This window comes from Doryrhamphus excisus, linkage group LG17 (genome assembly GCF_037039965.1).
Source record: "Doryrhamphus excisus strain RoL-2023G ecotype Guam linkage group LG17, RoL_Dexc_Guam_v1.1, whole genome shotgun sequence".
NCBI classification, from domain to species: domain Eukaryota; kingdom Metazoa; phylum Chordata; class Actinopteri; order Syngnathiformes; family Syngnathidae; genus Doryrhamphus; species Doryrhamphus excisus.
This window is the reverse complement of record NC_136373.1, coordinates 4629296-4649232: the sequence shown is the minus strand read 5'-3', so window position 1 is coordinate 4649232 and position 19937 is coordinate 4629296. Positions and strand designations below refer to the sequence as shown.

At 43.0% G+C, this 19937-nt stretch overlaps 1 protein-coding gene across 5 annotated transcripts in view; it reads left to right on the top strand.

Annotated features, from left to right (window-relative positions):
- agrn (agrin) overlaps positions 1 to 19937 on the top strand; it is a 240434-nt gene that overhangs the window by 180253 nt on the left and 40244 nt on the right. For 4 of the 5 annotated variants that reach the window (XM_058085205.2, XM_078798096.1, XM_058085206.2 and 1 more), the window contains 5 exons: positions 2769 to 3188; positions 8776 to 8901; positions 13118 to 13245; positions 17950 to 18064; positions 19351 to 19470. In XM_058085205.2, coding sequence (XP_057941188.2) covers positions 2769 to 3188; positions 8776 to 8901; positions 13118 to 13245; positions 17950 to 18064; positions 19351 to 19470 — 909 coding nt within the window. The remainder of the gene's footprint in view (positions 1 to 2768; positions 3189 to 8775; positions 8902 to 13117; positions 13246 to 17949; positions 18065 to 19350; positions 19471 to 19937) is intronic. The other variant, XM_078798098.1, reaches the window with a different exon arrangement.

Sequence of the window (19937 nt, the reverse complement as noted above, 5' to 3'; positions counted from 1 at the left end):
AAGTTAACAACTGTTTAATAGAACTAAAATAAAGTAAAATTTATAGGTCAGCAAGGTGGAAAAAGCATAATTGGTCCCCTTTTGTATCATCCCTTTGCCAACTTACAATGCAAGACATTTATGATCAACTCTTTGTGAACATTTTGTGGATTTTTCCACCTTTCCTTTCCTTCCTTCCTTACCTTGTGTCATTATCTGTGCAGCCATCCAGCCAGTTGACACTAAACCTGGATGAGGAGTGACAGGTGTAGCCGAGGGGAACGGCAATGCATTCCACCACAATGTCAGCGATACCATCTCCACTTCTTTTTTTTTTTACACTCCAAATCTCCCCCTATACAAAAATAAAAAAATTCCAAGCTCTTAAGCTGACACCTCTCCCAAGGCCCTCTACCGTCTTGGGAGGGATCGCTTTTCACACCTCAGCCACCAACTGTCAGTCAAATAGCAGATTATAGTAGCGTGATTACGATATGCATAATGTTGGGTGATCCCTAATGAGGTTAAGAAGGTTTTGCAGTACATCCTGTCATATAAAGGATCTTTGACTCATAAAAACTGCAGTGTGCTTCTATTATATCGAGAATAGAGAGCACTCATCTCATATAGAGGATCTTCACATATTGCTTGTGTTTTAATTTCTGACACTATGACTTTCTGACTATATTATCCATGTGGCGACTTGCATAATCTCGCCGTAAGCAGTGAGGAAGCTTACCGGCTGAAGTAGCATCTTCTTATTTAGTCACGTCTCTCCAGGGGGACTTTTTGTCCTATTTATCGCTCTTTCATCAGACACAGTTATGTCTTTTGGCCACCAGAGCTGTTTTTTTTTTTTTCTTTCCCCTCCTCGCATGGTTAATGATGGTCTCTCTGCAGCAAGCATCCACTCTCCTCCATATTCCAAGTGATTCCTTGCCGAGTGTGCACTTGTTTGCTGTTTGTTGGCGGCGTCGGTGCCAGGGAGTCTTTGAAGCCCAGAGTTAAAGCCGGCTTCTCTTCTCTGTTTTTTTTTTTTTCCATTTTATTTTATTATTATTTTATGCCCCATTTCTATCAATCATTCATCACCAGAGGCACTAGCTGTTGGTGATTAAAGCTTTGCTCCTGCACGGCAGCATGTGAATATGGATATAGAATTCAAAGCGTACATGCAACGCGCAAACATGAATAGGAAGCAGGGAAAAGTAGACACTCCATCACCGTGCTCTGATAGCCACACTGTGTATGCAACATCTGCAGACGAAACAATACTATGCATACATCTGTGAATGCTGTATGTCATCATCCATATTTATCATCACTGTAGTACACTTACAGAACACTAATTTGTTCAATTGAAAATGGCAATTCAAAGCCATTTTCCCATACGAAATAATGGAAATAAAATAATCTTTTATAGATTAAAATTGTCACCATTATGCAGGACACACAGCTAGAAGACCCGGGTTCGATTCCTCGTTTCTCCAGGTACTGCGGTGTCCTCCCACATTCCAAAAACATGCTAGGTTAATTGGCGACTCCAAATTGTCCATAGGTATGAATGTGAGTGTGAATGGTTGTTTGTCTATATGTGCCCTGTGATTGGCTGGCCACCAGTGCAGGGTGTATCCAGCCTCTCAGCTGGGATAGGCTCCAGCCCCCCCACCGCGACCCTTGTGAATAAAAGCGTTAGAAAATGAATGAATGTAGTACACTTAGAGAACACTAATTTGCTGGCAATTCAAAGCCATTTTCCCATACGAAATAATGGAAATTAAATAATCATTTCCAGATTAAAATTGTCATCATTATGCAGGACACACAGCTAGGAGACCCGGGTTCCATTCCCCGTTTCTCCGGGTACTGCGGTGTCCTCCCACATTCCAAAAACATGCTAGGTTAATTAGCGACTCCAAATTGTCCATAGGTATGAATGTGAGTGTGAATGGTTGTTTGTCTATATGTGCCCTGTGATTGGCTGGCCACCAGCTGGGATAGGCTCCAGCACCCCCGCGACCCTCATGAAGATAAGCGGTATAGAAAATGTATGAATTATGAGATAAAAAGTCCTAACTAGTGTCACGGTGGACGAGTGGTTAGCGCACAGGCCTCACATCTAGGAGACCCTAGTTCGATTCCACCCTCGGCCATCTCTGTGTGGAGTTTGCATGTTCTCCCCATGCATGCGTGGGTTTTCTCTGGGTACTCCGGTTTCCTCCCACATTCCAAAAACATGCTAGGTTAATTGGTGACTCCAAATTGTCCATAGGTATGAATGTGAGTGTGAATGGTTGTTTGTCTATATGTGTGATTGGCTGGCGACCAGTGCAGGGTGTATCCAGCCTCTCAGCTGGGATAGGCTCCAGCATGCCCGCAATACTCTTGAGGATAAGCGGTACAGAAAATGGATGGATGTATTTTACCACATGATTCAATTACCTGATCATTTTCCTACATATTTAACCAGCAATTATTTCTTTTTGAATACAGGAAGTGGACAAATGAAAACAAACAATTAATGTTAAACAGATGGGGGAACTGTGAATTGTCACATGTGATGTATAGACGTATAATGTTGAAATAAATGAAACCATTACCATAATCATCTGCACCTCTCGCCTTTCCCAGTTCAAGTTGAGGGTGTCAGGGTTTTGGTCTTGCCGCTTTATTCTATTGTGCAATTGTTTTGTTGTTATGAGTCATCTGACACAAATTCAAAAGTCAAACATTTCCATCTTTGCTCAGTCATTCATCCATTCCTTGCTTCCTCCCCTTCCCTTCGCCAGAGACCATCTCCGAGCGGGCAGAGCGACCCACTCCGACCCCTTCACCCGCCGCCGCCATCACAACGCCAGCCCCTTTCCACATTAACAAGGTGTGGGCCATCCCGCCTCCGAGAATGGCCGAGACCGCCGAGACCACAGTGCTGCCCCCCACCACCACCACGCCCTCACCCACCCTCACCCACCACCGTGCTCAGGCAAACCACCACCACCACTCCATCCACATCCAGCCTCAGTCGCCGCGCTCCACCGCCGCCGCATCCCGCACTAGCCCCGCCCCATCCGTTGCCGCCAATTCCAATTTTGATGGGTCGGGCAGCGGGGAGCCCAGTGGCGATGACCAGGCCGAGGAAGAGGAGGAGCAGGAAGAGGAAGCGGGTAGCGGTGTATCAGCAGAGGCCAGTGGGGCAGAGGAGATTTTGGGTAAATCCTTGCTCTTTCATTATCATGACCCATAATGCTTTGCTAGCTTGAAATGTTTGTCATATCATAACACATTCATGTCATTTGATTGTTCATTCTATAAAATGAACGCACACAGTTCCGATATAATTCGGCCATATTGGTTGGAAGTGGCCATTTTTTTTGGTAACTACCGGGTGTACCAAAAACAGTTTGTCATATTGCTACAAAATTTTCACCACAGATGCGCGAAGATAATTAGCAAAATGTTTGACTTTTCATCACAGAGTGATATATAATAGTGCCGTGAGGAATTATTCAATATCACTTTTTTTTTATTAACATGTATTAATAATTTTCTGCAGATATTATGTCATTGTCGCGTGTCATTGGTGTAAAGACTGGCAGAGCAATGTAATATTCGTCCGTGTGGCAACACGTAGCTGAGGTAGTGGTGACATTTTGTAACATTGTTGGTTAAATTAGTATGCGGATCAAAAGGATCCGCCGTGGCAAGTCCGTAATCAGGAAAAAACCTGAAAGAAGCAAATACAGTAAAGTCTCGTTATATCGATATCGGTTAAAACGAATTACTACTTATTACGACACTATTTTCATTTCCCGGCAAATTTCTAGTCTTTTATGATATAATTAGCTCCGTTAGTACGATACACGGTTATTATGATAATCCGGTTACTAGGATGCCCTTTTCATCTCCCACCAGCCAATTTGGTCTGCTTATATCGATACAAAAGCAGCTTAAATCAATCTTTGCTTAAGGATTTCAATACCAAAAAAGAACACGGCGAACGGCTGCTTCCAGTCAACTTTATTTTTCACACTTCCACCACCAGAGCGCAGCACACACAGCGGAAAACACCCGTCCCTCGCACCTACCCCTCCGGGTGGCAACACCTTCCCTATCGATAGTCCCGGGGTGAATTATGTCCCGGTAACCGGTAATCACTACAGCGTAAGTTTCTTTTTATTTACTGTAGTACAAAATTTATTGTAGTACAAAAGCATGCTAGATACGCAATCCATGAACTCAAGGAGAAAATTACATGCCATATCAAAGATCCGCCCACTTTTAATGTAGTTCGGCGCAGGATCGGATATATGGATAGTCCGGTTATATCGGTATTTTTTCCGACTCCCGAGAATATCGATATAACGAGACTTTACTGTAATGTTGGTTATTGGTGTGCCGCAAAATTTTTCCAACGTAAAAAACATGCCGTGGCTCAAAAAAGGTTGAAAAACACTGATATATAATATATCAGTGTACTGCATGTTTAGACAGACTTGTCGTCCTCAACGGCAAAATCTCAGCTGCAGCTCACATATTTGATCTCATTAGATTGTACAGACGTAAGTAATGTTGTGGCCTGTGAGTGTGTATCTCAATTTGAGACAGAAAGGAATCTATTTGCATGGTTCGCTGTCACCGCACGGTCCAGGCCGCTATCCTTCCAGCACTCTCAAATAGACTTTGAGCTGTGGCCAGATGAAAGCGTTGGCCCGTAACTGGGTCTCCTCGGGGGGCCCTGAATGGAGAGGATGATATGAATGCCTTCAATCAGTCACATGACCATTCGTCCCAAATCTTTTCCGACGTCCCTCCTCGTGCCTGAGGTTGACTGGTGCCTTTTCCATGTGATGGCTTGTTGTTTTCTCCTCCCTCCCCATTTATCCATCCATCTCGGGTTGTCAGGTTGCAGCGGCCGTGTCGTAACGGACGGTTCGGGGGAAACGGCACGGCCTTTGTTGTGGTCTTCCTTCCATTCCCAGAGTCGGAGATTTATTCTCCTGTCAGATGCTGACCAATGCTCGGTGACGCGGGGAGCATGTCGACTGTCCACCGAGGAGACCTGCTGTCTTGTGTGGATGAATGTGTAGCCAACCGTGCCATAGTGTTATTTATGTGTGTGTGTGTGTGTGTGGTGCAGATTTCAACAATCCACGGTTGGCAGCTCTCCATGTTGCTAACCAAGGGTGCTTGCAACAACACTGTTGTTATTATTATTGATTAGTGATATTTTTATTTATCACATACTACAGTATTAATTGGCCCTGTACCCTAGAAACCGCCCATGAATGATACGGGAAAAAGGCCGAAATGATACTGTGTCAAAGCCCAGGGCAGTGATACTGATAAAATATAGAGTTTAACCATGTCCAGTATCAACCCCCCTGTAGCTGTCCACTCAGAGCGCGCTGCTCTGGTATCGTGCCCGTGAAACAACCAATCAGAGAACAGCGCACAAGCGTTTTTTTTGCTGCCGTCTGTGCTCTGTCAACATGTCAGCGGTTGACACTCCCGGCGAAAGACAAATAGGGAAAATAGCAAACAGAATATTAGAAATGGAACGTTTTATTACCATTAATGAGGAGGACACTCTTGAAATGATCGAAAAAAACTAAAAATGCAAATACAAGTCGGAAAACCAAGGGCGACTGCAACTGCAAGAACGAACAAAGACTGGTAGAAAGTATTCCCCCGCCTGAGTTAGACAAATACGTGTCTATGTTTATTGTAACGTCGTTGCCGACGCTATGGAAAGGACACGACTGTGATCGCTAACAAGCTTTTATTACACAACAATACTGGCTACTGTCGACCGTAACCACGCCGTTGCAACCACCGCCAGCAACGCAACAGTGCTTCCTCAACACGACACGCCCCCACCCCTGGTGCATTCACAGTCACGTGGAACAGTCAGACACTCAAGAGCACAACATGTCAACATGAACACGTCAGGGTCGCTACATTATTTTATCAATCAGAAAAGAAAATGGGGATGAATACGAGCCTGATTCTGTCAAATCAAAATTCAATTCTCTGGCACGTTACATGATGGAAAAACGAAAGTACGTGATAATAAGCTCATGATTAAATAGTATGTGATAATAAGATCATCACATGGTTTGTCTGGTATCAGGCCAGGTATCATGCCCCCAAGTGTCAAACCATGTGATAACCTATAAATATCAACTAAAATAGAGAAAATGATTTATTAACTCCTCAATCACACACTAGTGGTGGTAATCTATACCTGTAGACACAGCAGCTTTCATACGTACATCAGTGCGGGCAACACTGGAGGCAATGTGGGTGGAAGTGTCTTGCCCAAGGACACAATAACAGTGACTGGACAAGGGTGAAGATCGAACCGACAACCTTCTGGATGGCCTGCTCTGTCTCTTGAGGCGCTGCCATCCCTTTAGTCATGAATGGTAGATAATGTAACTCAGCCAACTAGTCCATTGCTTCAATTACAGGAGCACATTCCGGTAAGTACAGTATATAAATCATGTAGAGGTTGGCGGGGGGGGCTCGAGGGGGGTGCATACATTGTGCTTGTGTAGTGGTGCTCCATTGAGATCCGTACTTAATCATTGCCTGTATTAGTGTATGTTTATGTGACAGTCACTCCCAATGGAATTGCGGTGCAGTGTAAGCCCGTTCTGTCTCTTCAGCCCGACATCCATAAATCTGCAGACCACACACCAATATATGCCCTATAATCCCCCCCCCCCCCTCCTCCACCTTTGCTTCGACCGGGAGTCCTTGAGCAGAATGTACCCCCCCATCCTGCCCGCTTCTGACGTCTTTACGACTTGTTTAGCCGTTAGCTGTTTGCCTCCATGATTATTTCTGATCCCCGTGCGGCCATAAACCGTGCCGCTTCGGCCCGAGACGCCCCCGCCGCCGACACCGTCATTAGAGAAGATGAAGGTTGACTGCTTGAGCAGTGCATTACACACCCGGGCAGCGAGCGGGGGCAGCACACACCTTTTGCAATCTTTATGTTTTCAGGTAGCCGCACAAACAGGACGTCTACTTTTCAGAGATGCGGGCTGTCTCTTTGTGGAATGACGAATAGAGTTTTTAATATTAGATATGCCAAATAGTCTTTGTTATCTTCCAAAGACAAAACCGCAAAGTCAACAAATAGTCTGCAGGTATGTGACTCATAATAATAAAACTTTACAACTGCGAGCTAACAGACAACATACTATAAGTACTACACATTTTTGTTTATTGTTGTCATCGGCCAGCAACGCTCACTGTGCCGTTACCTTGCCAACTCCTGGAAAGGGGCTCCACTGCCTGCCCTCTGAGGGCTGTCAATCGATTAAAATATTTAATCATGATTAATCACATTAAATAAACATAGTTAATTCATAAACAATCACAGCTGAAAAGTGTGTATCTATAATAAGTGGGGATTTGTAAAACAACTACAACGATAACTACATCAAATTTTATGGAAAGAAATTTTGGAAATATTAGTAATTATTATACAATTATCTTTTCTATTATAATAATATGCAATCATATTAGATATTAATTTTATATTTTATAGACTATTTCATTTACAGTCATACAATGCACGTAAAGCCTGCAGGAAATAAGTGTTTTTTTAAACAAATACATAATTGCTCAATATTGTTGAACTCGTGAAATTAGAGGACTCATGTTTTATTAAAATGCTAAAATATACATTAAGCACCAGTAAAAGTTGAGTAAAGTTTTGAATCACCACTCTGTATTGCTCCCAGTGGACCATCCCCACACACACAGTCTCTCACAGAGTCTGACTACTTATTCCTGAACAATAACAGCAGTACAACTCCAACACCATTTACTGTATGTATCTCCTACTCACACACGTCCATTCATCCTCGTTCTTATTATAAGAGTGCAAAATGCATTCAGGGACACTCAGAAAAATGGCTTTATAGTGTGTGTGTTAATAAACAGGAAGATAAAGAAAAACATGAAGTGGACTTTCTTATCACACACTTTATAACTCTTAATTTGGATGTACCATTTTCTACATTTAGGTATGCTGGAAAATACACTGACAACAAGTCAATTGACCTTAAATTATGTTGTTATGTCATTGAAAACAAACCCTCATTGCTCATAATAACAGAGTTTAAATTGTGATTCAAATGTTCTGCCACTACTAAAGAGACTAGTGTTCGACAAATGGATTTTTAGACTGCGCATGGTGATTAATCAGGATTAATTAATTTTGAAATGGTGATTAATCTGATTATTAAGTCATTCATTTTCTACCGCTTATCCTCACAAGGGTCGCTGGGGGTGCTGGAGCCTATTCCAGCTGTCTTCGGGCGAGAGGCGGGGTACACCCTGGACTGGTGGCCAGCCAATCACAGGGCACATATAGACAAACAACCATTCACACTCACATTCATACCTATGGACAATTTGGAGTCGCTAATTAACCTACCATGTTTTTGGAATGTGGGAGGAAACCGGAGTACCCGGAGAAAACTCCATACAGAGATGGCCGAGGGTGGAATTGAACTCGGGTCTCCTAGCTGTGAGGCCAGCGTGCTAACCACTCGTCCGCCATGCATCCTAATCTGATTAAAATATGTAATAATTTCATCGATAAACATTATACTCTATGAGAATTAGAGTAGTACTATAAGTTTTTACTCCAGCGCTAATACCTCATTAAATAAGAATGACAAGGCTTTGTAAAGGTCCTCATTTATTTACCAGGTATGTTCTTATTTGTTGTAGTTTGCCTTGTGCGTTTCTAATATTTGGACCTCCACTCTTCCACAGGTTCCACAGTGTCAAACAGTGCGATACCCATCGCTGACCACTCATCGTCATGTGACAACACGGAGTTTGGTTGCTGCCCTGACGGCGAGACTGCATCCGGCACGCCAGAAGGCTTCAACTGTCCACGTAAGTGGAGTGTATTTAATATAACACCAACTCCTTGGTCATATTTCATGTCTCCACTCATAGTTTAGGATTTGAACACACTTTTTTTTTTCCTAATGTTTGTATTTCGAGCCTACTAATATTCCGCCATCTGCGGTAAACAAAGAGAGGAGCAGCTGCTACCGTCTCTGCTTCCATGAATCACCTCCTCCCTCAAAATTTGGGCAGATGGATTGGAAGTAAACAAATCTTCACGAGGGGAAAAATATGACCGACGTTTGTCATAACGGGAAATGATGATCCCTTCACAAAACTGTCCTTGTGTGTCTCCGTGTGTGGGGGGCTGTCGGATAGCAGAGAATGGATTGGAGTTGTACTACAAGAGATACGTATAATACACTGAGATCATTTGTGTCCATGGCCACTCCCTAGACAAGGCCTGTCCACCATTTTTTTTTTTTTTCAGAGCGCTACCTTTACAAAATGAAAATGGCCGAGAGCTACTCCTTTTGTGTGACATTTATCTTCATAGCTTATTTCAACCCAAACAAATGCAATAACTTTGTCAGAACAGCTTTGTCAAAATCTTTTTGTTTGTTCACTTTAGAGCAATAACGTAACCGCTTTGATCAGACAGTGGAAAACAACGGAAAAGATAAATACGTATTTTTGTAGTAAACGTCAACATAATAACTTTCATACAGTAGAGCCTTGGTTAGCATCATTAAGTTCCAACTTTAACCAAAATGGACATTAACCAAATACATTTTTCCCATTAAAAAAAAAAAAAAATTTGCAAAAATATAAAAGCCTATTTTGTGTCAACATCTGATGACATCACAGGCGACAAAGTATCTTCCGGTTCCGCTTGCTGTTTTGTTTAGCTAGCTAATAGAATGCTAACAAGGTAGGATGTTTTGTGATTAAAAAAAAAAAAAATTAACAATTGGACTCATGTAGTGTATTAATAACACAACAAGATATTCGCCAAATTGTACGCTAAATGAAGAACGCATTGTTGCGTAAATGTGTGACGTTTACGGAAGAACACACAAACCGGGGCGGATGCTAACCAAGTCCACCGCCACTGGGATCACATGACTTGGACACATCAAATATTAAATCTTAAACTCTATTTTTAAATGAGGTTATTCCACATACTCTTTTTGCTGTGTTCCTTCTGCATCATGTCGCCAAACTGCTGACTTATTTTAATGGCTGCCGCGGTTTGAAGTTTCTGTCGGCGCCTTCTATTTGTGGTAAATCTTTATTTTCCTTCACATTTTCCTGCTTGGTTTTTTAATCTGAGCTCACTGCAGACACTACTTCGTCTTATTAGTCGGTGACACTCTCTTCAATATCTCCCTGGAGTGCTGCTACAGCTCACTTTCCACTCCAGCCAAAGCGGGTCAGTGTCAATCCAGCTTTGTACCACTCTTATTTCTCTGTGGACTCAGCCAGAGAGAGGCTACCAGAGGGCTTTGGGTCCAATCATTGCTTTCGGACAGACTAAGTTCAAAGAGATAAAGAGCCCGCTCCATCCTTTGCTCTGTAGTATCTCTGTCCCGCTGGTGTTAATCTGACTGGCAAATTACAGAGTGGCGTCTCTGCCCTGTGGAATCCCAAAGCACTCTGTCAACCCCTGCCTCATATCACCATATCGTGTTTTGAACATCTGAAACTTGGCTGCTTTAGCCTTCATAGGCTCTCAGCATGAATTCCTACCATTGAATCGAAGAATGCAATTAACATCGTGTCTGGGCAGGTCGAATTTTAAGGCATTTAGCTGCATTTGCTAGATAAGACCACTGTAGGTGTTGAAGGTATTTGCTCAATTTTGCTAGCTAAAGATAAAAGCAAACACATAGTCTCACAAATACAAAGGACACTTATACACGTACCCACACACAAAAAAGAGGACTAACGTGACATCTGACAGTTAAGGTGGAAACATCGAGTACGCATATGAGAGCTTGATGCCCCTGCAAAGGAAAGATGCCTTGATGCCACAGCGAACAAACGATAGCAGAGACACCATGAAAGCGGTTCAAGCAAGGGCAGTGGCGAAAGCTGATTGGTCCAGGACTCCAGCCTCGAGTGTATAAAAGGCCGGGCAGGGAAAGGAAGGGTGCTTTTTTTTGCAGCTGCGCTTTAATAAGACCCGCTTACTTGTAGGCATACAGGGACTGCAGATAAGCCCGAATGTCTGTATTAGGTATTGTTGTCAAGAATGAACAAAACAAACGATAGCGGAAACACCATGAAAGCGGTTCAAGCAAGGGCAGTGGTGAAAGCTGATTGGTCCAGGACTCCGGCCTCAGGACTCCAGCCTCGAGTGTATAAAAGGCGGGGCAGGGAAAGGAAGGGTGCTTTTTTTTGCAGCTGCGCTGTAATAAGACCCACTTACTTGTAGGCATACAGGGACTGCAGATATTAGGCATTGTTGTCAGGAATAAACAATCTCGTTCTCATTCTATGATTTGGTTCTTGTAAGATTTCCTTACCCTCTATTCGAAACCCACTTAGAGGATTTCTACAGTGTCCACATTGTAACATGGGATATATACTCAGACACAACATAAACCTTGCAATTCTACTGACACTCGGTGTGATACAAGTGTCCACTTTATGACTCCAAGTCACTACTTTCTGAATCTGCACTCTAAGCATCATGGGAACTGTAGTTCTTTTAGCCATAAATTATCCAAACTGTGATCAATTCTTTAATTGTACCATTGTATTGAGCCACTTAACATTTCTATTTGGAGATACTTCCGATCCCCCTTAGACCAAAGTGTGCTACATTAACAACAAGGCGCTAGCACTAATACGACATCAAACATAACGGCCAAGCGACGGCTAGGGTGAGCGTTAATGGCGCGCTAAGTTCCAGCTACTGTAAACTCTTCCAGATGGCCTTGGACGCTCGACATCTATGAAAGCAGTCACAGTTCAGTAGAAGCTGATGTTCTGACACCTCCTCTTCTATTTACATCTCGGTCACAGTACTGCTGCCGGAACATCACCCTGTTTCATGTTTTTCTTCCCCAACTTTTTTGCTTCTATTTTATGGACGCCATTAAATCTGACTCAGCAGGTCACCCACCCACCCCCTCCTGTGAAAGAACCGAAGAAGCAAGGCTGCAATGTGTAGCGTTTTATTGTTGGTGTATTTTTAAACCAGGCTGCCTCAGTTCCACTTGCGCTGCTGCAAGGAGACAATTAAGTCTTTCACGGTAATCATACAAGCCATCCTGCCATTCCTCCATCCCCACCCCCACCCTGTAGATGCTCAGACAGGAGCAGCCATGATTGATTTGGGCAATTTGCTTCATTGATTACGAGCTCGCGTGGAAGTTCAGCATCTCACTCAAGTCCAGAGTAAAACCGTGCAGAGAGAGAGCTGATTGATGTCGGGCGACGTAGCCTCCATAGTTGCATCCGCAGATGGAAATGTATTTTTTTTTTTTATGTATTGGTTTTCATCTTATCATCATTCATTCATTCATTCATTTTCGACCGCTTTTTACTAACTGGGTCGCGAGAGGTGCTGGAGCCTATCCCAGCTGTCTTGGGGCGAGAGGCGGGGTACACCCTGGACTGGTCGCGAGCCAGCCAATCATAGGGCACATATAGACAAACAACCATTCACACTCACATTCATACCTATGGACAATTTGGAGTCGCCAATTAACCTAGCATGTTTTTGGAATGTGGGAGGAAACCGGAGTACGGGGAGAACATGCAAACGCCACACAGAGATGGCCGAGGGTGGAATTGAACCCTGGTCTCCTAGCTGTGAGGTCTGCGCGCTAACCACTCGTCCGCCGTGCCGCTCATCTTATCATCATATTAGAGCATAGTATTGGGTCGAGTCTCAATGTTTGTGTGTTGCCGTTTCCTCCTGTTGTGTGTTATGTGTGTCTATAACATGTTGTCTTTTTACCCAGCCCTCCTTGCTTCAGCCAGCTTTTGGGATGACCCTCCGTCTGGTAAAACTTGGCCACCATTTCCCCTTTTCCTCTCATATTCCACACTCCACTTCTTCCTCATGTCTACCATATAGACAGTTTTACCACCCAGTCTGTCAGATGCACTACAGTCCATCACTAACCCTAAAAGTGGCACTGATAGCCCAAAACGAAGACTATGGGGGAAGCAAGATCAAGACAAAAAAAACATATGCATGAGATGAAGTGTTTGAAAGATCTTTTCTTCTTCTTCTCTCTCCTCAAAGCGACCATAAAGTTCACTGGCTTCCTGCACTTGGACCAGGTGGAGGGACAGGAAATGTTCTACACCCCTGAGATGGAGGACCCCAAGTCGGAGCTTTTTGGCGAGACAGCCCGGAGCATTGAGAGTGCTGTAAGTGCATTAATGATTTTTTTTTTAATTTTCCATATAAAAGAATCACAAATGTTTATCAAGTAACCCTCATTTTAAATGGTAACTGGAAATGGAATTACCAGACTCATTACTACTCACTACACAATTGGCAGGAAGCTTGTGTTGATTAATGCTAAGCAATTACTGTATAACTGGCTTTGCTGTAAATATTCCATTCGGAAGTTAATCAAGTTACTGAAACGCTACACACACTGGATGCCGACCGTGCTTGATAATTAACCTGCTATCTTATTTATACATTCAGGGGTTACCTACGGCCACATCTGTTATTAACGGTTGCAATTGTTTGGCAATTGTTTCCTTCTCCAGACCACGCAAGCAGTGACTGTAGACGACTTAGCGCTTAGTTACTTAGAGGCCATTCATTGAGATAGAATGGGATACTCCAACCTCTTCAGGTTTCATTACAGCTTTTTTTTTTTTTACACACCCAACACTGCTGAAGTGATGGAGGGGAATGTATTTACTTGTAGGCTAGAGTAGAGTATGCATTCACATTAACAGCAGCAGCGTCTGGCTGATGTTTGATGTTGGATCAAAGGCGTATTGGCAAATCCTTTTAAGGCTATGTGTCGCTATTTTCACAAACACTGGCATCAGACAAACACATCTGGGGTAGTTTCAAAAGTTTTGTTGGGGGTCAAAAAAAAACCAAAGCATTTTTGCTGGAGACTGAATGAACAGCATTATTTTTCTTGGCAGGTGACAAACCATGCTTTACATTTGCATTTCGGAAATTGAATATTAAGGAAGATAAAATTTATTGTCAATTAAAGCCACTATCCTTTTTCTTAAGTCTTAAATACAGGTTAAAAAGTAATTTTTTTAACTTTGAAAATGATTTGGAGCGCATGAGAAAGTGGGGGAAAAACATATTGCACAACGCAGCATCGACAGAGCTAATGTAATTGCGGTTAATAGCAAACTGCTAGGCTAAAGTGCATGCAGCGGTAAATAAAGTTGGTGGATGCTGACGACTCATAAGTTACTGCCATTTTGTGGAGTTAATTAAAAAAAAAACTACATCCAGAAGTTGCCTACAGCTAACAGTTAAAGGGAACCTATTATTCTTTTTCCACTTCTCTGACCTATAAATGTAGTTAGAATGTTGTAGTCTCTTGTTAAACCATGCCGGTTTCAGATAATGAGGTTTGCGCATTTGGCCCCGCATTTGACCCCTAAAAGAAGTTTCAGGGGTCAAAACGCTTGATGTCGGATAGCGGGAAAACACAAATCCAAGGAAATACAGAATGAATAGGTGCATATTCTGGAAGATCTAGAAAGGTTTCTTTGCGGGTTATTGTGTGTCGCTGCTCTACAGGAGTCCACAACTCAATAGAAAGGGTCAAAAAATGAGCGTAATAGGTTCCCTTTAATGCCAATGTTTTTACCTACAAAGACTCCGTTGCTGGGACATTTCAGTACTGCATATCATGTGATCTTGTCAATTCATTGAGGTGGTACAAAGAGGACACAGAGTATTTATTTGCTGTAATTTGCATCAGAGGCAGAGATGTGACACCTTTTGCCTTTTATACAGAACCCATTGAGATTGCCACATTGCCACATTTGTGCGGGGAGTGTGTGCTTTCACACAGCGACACAGCATCTTGCAATCAGATAATCAGATGCTTGACGATGTTGGCGGTGTTATGTGGAAATATGGAAAGTAACAATCGCTTTCAACACAACAGTGATGTCGAAGTGATTCAAAATTCACTCCTGTCTCACAAGAGACATTCTGGTCGTACGTCTGATTGTGTAAAATTGTCAGGTCATCTTTGTAAAAAAAAAAAAAAGGCGACTTTTACTGGCTTTATAATGGGCGGGGGCTCGATGCACTGCTTTCAAGAGTTAGTGTAGCGTTGCCATATACTATCTGAGAGAAATGCTTTTAACTATAAAAAGTAACAGCTCCCTGCCTTTTGGTGCAAAGATTACATTGTAAAAATAAATAATCCAAACATATTAAAAAAAAAAAAAAAAAGTCAAAGTGCTTACTAAAACCGGAGCAACAAAAAAAGTATGAGCACAAGAGGAGAGAACTTCTTTGAAAAGTTGACAAAAAAAATAAGCGTGGCCAAAATAGCTGCCTCTATTTGCTACGACGCCTGCAGAGACAATATAAAGCCATCATCCACTGTGTGTTTGTCTCTGTCATCATTGTCACTTTAAACAAACCTTGTCAAGACATTGCTTCGCTCCTCTGATGAAAAAAGGCCATTTTTGTGTGTGTGTGTGTGTGTGTGTGTGTGTGTGTGTGTGTGTGTGTGTGTGTGTGTGTGGTCGTTCACAACATATCTTCAAGCTGTTGAATTGCAGCCTCGAGCATCCAGTGGGACCTAATCTACCGTACCTCAAAGCAACGTGTGTGTGTGTGTGTGTGTGTGCGCTTGTTAACACTTTTAGCCTGTACGTCTTTGCCGCTGACACCTTCCATCATTTACACACAACACGCTGGCCACAAGCACACATACAAGAACGTCAATCTTAAGACAAATGCATTCTGCTGCCGAGGTACAGTGTCCTACAGAGACATACTCAGACATACAACGTACGCCGGTCATTAGCATAATGCAAATGTGCAATATTTCCATCACTGCCTCTGTTACTACCTCAATCATATTTATTCATTTAACAACCCATTACAATACACTCATATGTGACTTTACTCACCTGTATACACCAGTCATTATTTGCACTATGACCCATTGATCATTGCACTAAAATTAAGATATCTGCTCCTGCATATGCTCCTGTGCAATACTATGTGTATTTTCTGGATATCTTGTATATATCTTTTTTAACTCTACTTTATATACTTTGTTGTTTTTTTAAACTTGACTACTGCACTGAAAGGAGAAGCTCTCCAATTTCGTTGTACATCTTGTATAATGACAATAAAGGCCATTCCATTCCATGGTCGCACCCGTCTTTGCCCAGTTTCACCCAGTCCTCTTGGGATGGTATTGAACCTGGTGATGAGCGGTACCTGGTTTTCTACAAACCTAATGTCTGGCATTCACTGTGAAGAGTTCCGTTTTTGTCTCATCAGACCAGAGAATTTTGTTTCTTATGGTCAGGTGCCTTTTGAAAAGTCTGGGCGGGCTTCCATGTGTCTTTTACTCAGTAAGGAATGGTATCTAGCTAGCTAGCTCGGGGAAGAGTCCTGGTGGTTGATCAAGTTTACCAGATGTGGGCATTTTAATAATCACAACTTTACTCCGGTTTCCTCCCACATTCCAAAAAACATGCTAGGTTAATTAGCCACTCCAAATTGTCCATAGGTATGAATGTGAGTGTGAATGGTTGTTTGTCTATATGTGCCCTGTGATTGGCTGGCCACCAGTCCAGGGTGTACCCCGCCTCTCGCCCCAAGACAGCTGGGATAGGCTCCAGCACCCCCGCGACCCTCGTGAGGACAAGCGGTAGAAAATGAATGAATGAAAAAACCTTAGTTGAGATTTTGGTTGGGCTGCACGGCAGACAAGTGGTTAGTTCGCAGGCCACACAGATAAGAGACCTGAGTTCAATTCCTCCCTTGGTCATCTGTGTGGAGTTTACATGTTCTCCCTGTGCATGCGTGGGTACTCCGGTTTCCTCCCACATTCCAAAAACATGCTAGGTTAATTAGCGACTCCAAATTGTCCATAGGTATGAATGTGAGTGTGAATGGTTGTTTGTCTATATGTGCCCTGTGATTGGCTGGCCTCTCGCCAGAAAACAGCTGTGATAGGCTCCAGCACCCTCCGCGACCCTCGTGAGGATAAGCGGCAGAAAATGAATGAATGAATGAACTTTTAGGAATAAAGGGTGTGTATGTTCTCCATGAGTTGCATTATGGACTACCCTAACTGGCCTTTTTTTGTAGCAGAATGTGGTTGTATTGTCTGCAAATAATATCATTTTCAAAATCCTTTGTGATTTTTTCCAGATGTTTATGGATAGATTAAACAGTTGTGGTCTCAGTATTGATGCCTGAGGTGCGCCACACAATACATTCAAGCCCATGGATGTGTGTTATATATTGCCTTCCGTCTGCTAAGTAGCAAGGCTAATCCTCCATCTTCATAGCTTTCTAATTTTGTAATCAGGATATTGTGATTAATTGTATCGCCCTGTTCAGTTTGTACCAACGGTACAACACAATATCTGTAAATCCAAGATTGTGACTTTCAGAAGAAGAATCATTATATGGGACACGATGATGGGCTTAATTCATGTTTGGTTTGAAGCGAGCGGAATGTGGGGGAAGGGGTGGAAAGTAGGTTAACAGCCCCCACGGCAGGTAGACTGTATGTGAATGTACAAATCAAAACCGCAAGAATACTGAAGGAATGTTCTTTTTTTTTTTTAATTTTTCGCAATAAACGTTGACCCACATTTTTCAAGTTAAAAGTATGGATAGAAGCTAGCATGAATAGAAGCTGCACTGAATGCACATTCTGAGGGAAAACCTAATCAGGAGCATGACATTTATATCTTCAAGCTCTATCCCTCCTTCTTCATCTCACGTGGAGCTAAATGTCACTTTCTTCAATCACCGCCATGCTTTCCAGCACAGAGACTATACAGTCCGTGTAGTGATAGGATGGCTCATTTATTATCTGTCCTCCGCACCTCTCACACTTTTTTTTCCCCATCCTCTCTTCTTTTATTCAGCTCAATGACCTATTCAGGAAGTCAGAGGTCCGCAAAGACTTCATGAGCGTCCGTGTCCGTAACCTGGCTCCAAGCAACTCCATCCTGGCCTTTGTGGAGGCTCATTTCAAACCAGGTGAGACGAGAACTGGGTTGAAGTGAGCAAGTCATGCACGCTTTTATTTCATCACGTCTGGACTACTGACTACTTGTAATGCACTTTATTCTGGAATTAGCCAAAAGTCTCTCTCCCGCTTACAGTTAGTCCAGAACTCTGCAGCACGGCTTTTAACAGGAACCAAAAAAGGGGGGAGCACATCACCCCCAATTCTTGGCCTCCCCACATTGGTTGCCTGTTCGCTTTAGGATTAATTTAAAGATTTTATTGTTTGTTTTTAAGGCGTTGAATGGGCTGGCCCACAAATACATCTCATCCAAATTTACTCTCCAGCACGGTCACTGAGGTCCGAGGGCCAGCTCCAACTTGTGGTGCCTAAGACGAGACTTAAGACTAGGGGGGGACCGAGCCTTTTCTGTGTTTGGCCCCAAACTATGGAACTCTCTCTTCTCCCAAGTAAAAAAAAAAAAAGGCCCCCAACATCGAAAGTTTTTAACCCACTTTTATTCTCTGGCTTTTAACTCGGAATGAGTCGTATGGTCCTGTTTCTTTAAGTTCTTTGTTTTTATTGTAATTGGTTTTATTTTTTATACTTTTATTGCTTTGTTTCTTGCTTTAAATGATCTTTTAGTTTTGGATTATTACTTTTTATTTTTACTAGTCTGTTTATAAAATGTGCTATATAAATAAAGTGGATTGGATTGGATTGAATATAAGAACAAGACAGGTTCATTATTCATATGGTGGCAGTGAAGGTTGCAGAATGACTGAGGTTGGTGCTTGTGTATCTTTCATATGTACGAGCAAGCAATTATTTTGCTTTTATTTTTCACCAAAGTCTCATAAGTCCTCCTTTAGCAGTGGTCACCAACCTTTTTGATACCTGGCCCGTGAACCCGCACGAGGTATTTTGCTTGTCTCCTAAGCTAAATAAATTGAAATGGAATATTTTACATAAACATGAGCTAAGTTCCAACTTGCTTTCACATTTCGAAACAGCGACGGGGGAAAGCTCCACTTTCACCATCCCAGGTGTCTCCTTTCATTCTGAGCAGCACTTAGCGTCCTTCATACCCAGGCTAACGGCCGCCGTTATGCGACTGTCCGCTATGGCCAGTAAAGCACCAACATCTGTGTCAAACAATATAAGAGCAATTCATCTGGAAAACCCAGCAGGTGGAGGACAAGCGGTCTCCTGAGGGACACGCTCCTTCCTCCTGCCTGTCGGAGGCTGATGTATCAACTGTCTTCTTTACTCTGGAGATCTTGCACCAAGTGGATATGCCTCTTTTTTTTTATTCCAGACACAAGATACACAGTGGAGGACATTGAGGGAGCGTTGCTTAAACAGCTGAAGGTGTCCAAGGAGACCAGCATCGCTGTCAAGAAGCCAGTGGACGAGAATATACGCTTCAACAATTACGGTAAGAAAAACACTCATCGAATAATAAACACATGCAGACAGCCGGTGCAAAGTTGCCGGATGTTGACCCCTCATGATACCGTACTTCAAATGTAGCTACTGCCATCTTGTGCGGTTAATGCAAAGGGGGTTTACGCGCCTATCCATCACTAGGTTCGCGGGCATGCTGGAGCCTATCCCAGCTGTCTTTGGGCGAGGGGGCGGACACCCTGGACTGGCCAGCCAATCACAGGGCATATATAGACAAACAACCATTCACACTCACATTCATACCTATGGACAATTTGGAGTCGCCAATTAAGCTAGCATGTTTTTGGAATGTGGGGAAAAAAATGGAGTACCCGGAGAAAACCCACGCACACTCAGAGAGAACATACCCGAGCGGGGAATCAAACCCTGGTCTCCTCGCTGTGTGGCCTGCGCGCTAATCCCCGGGATAATTTGGAATGTGGGAGAAAACCAGAGTAC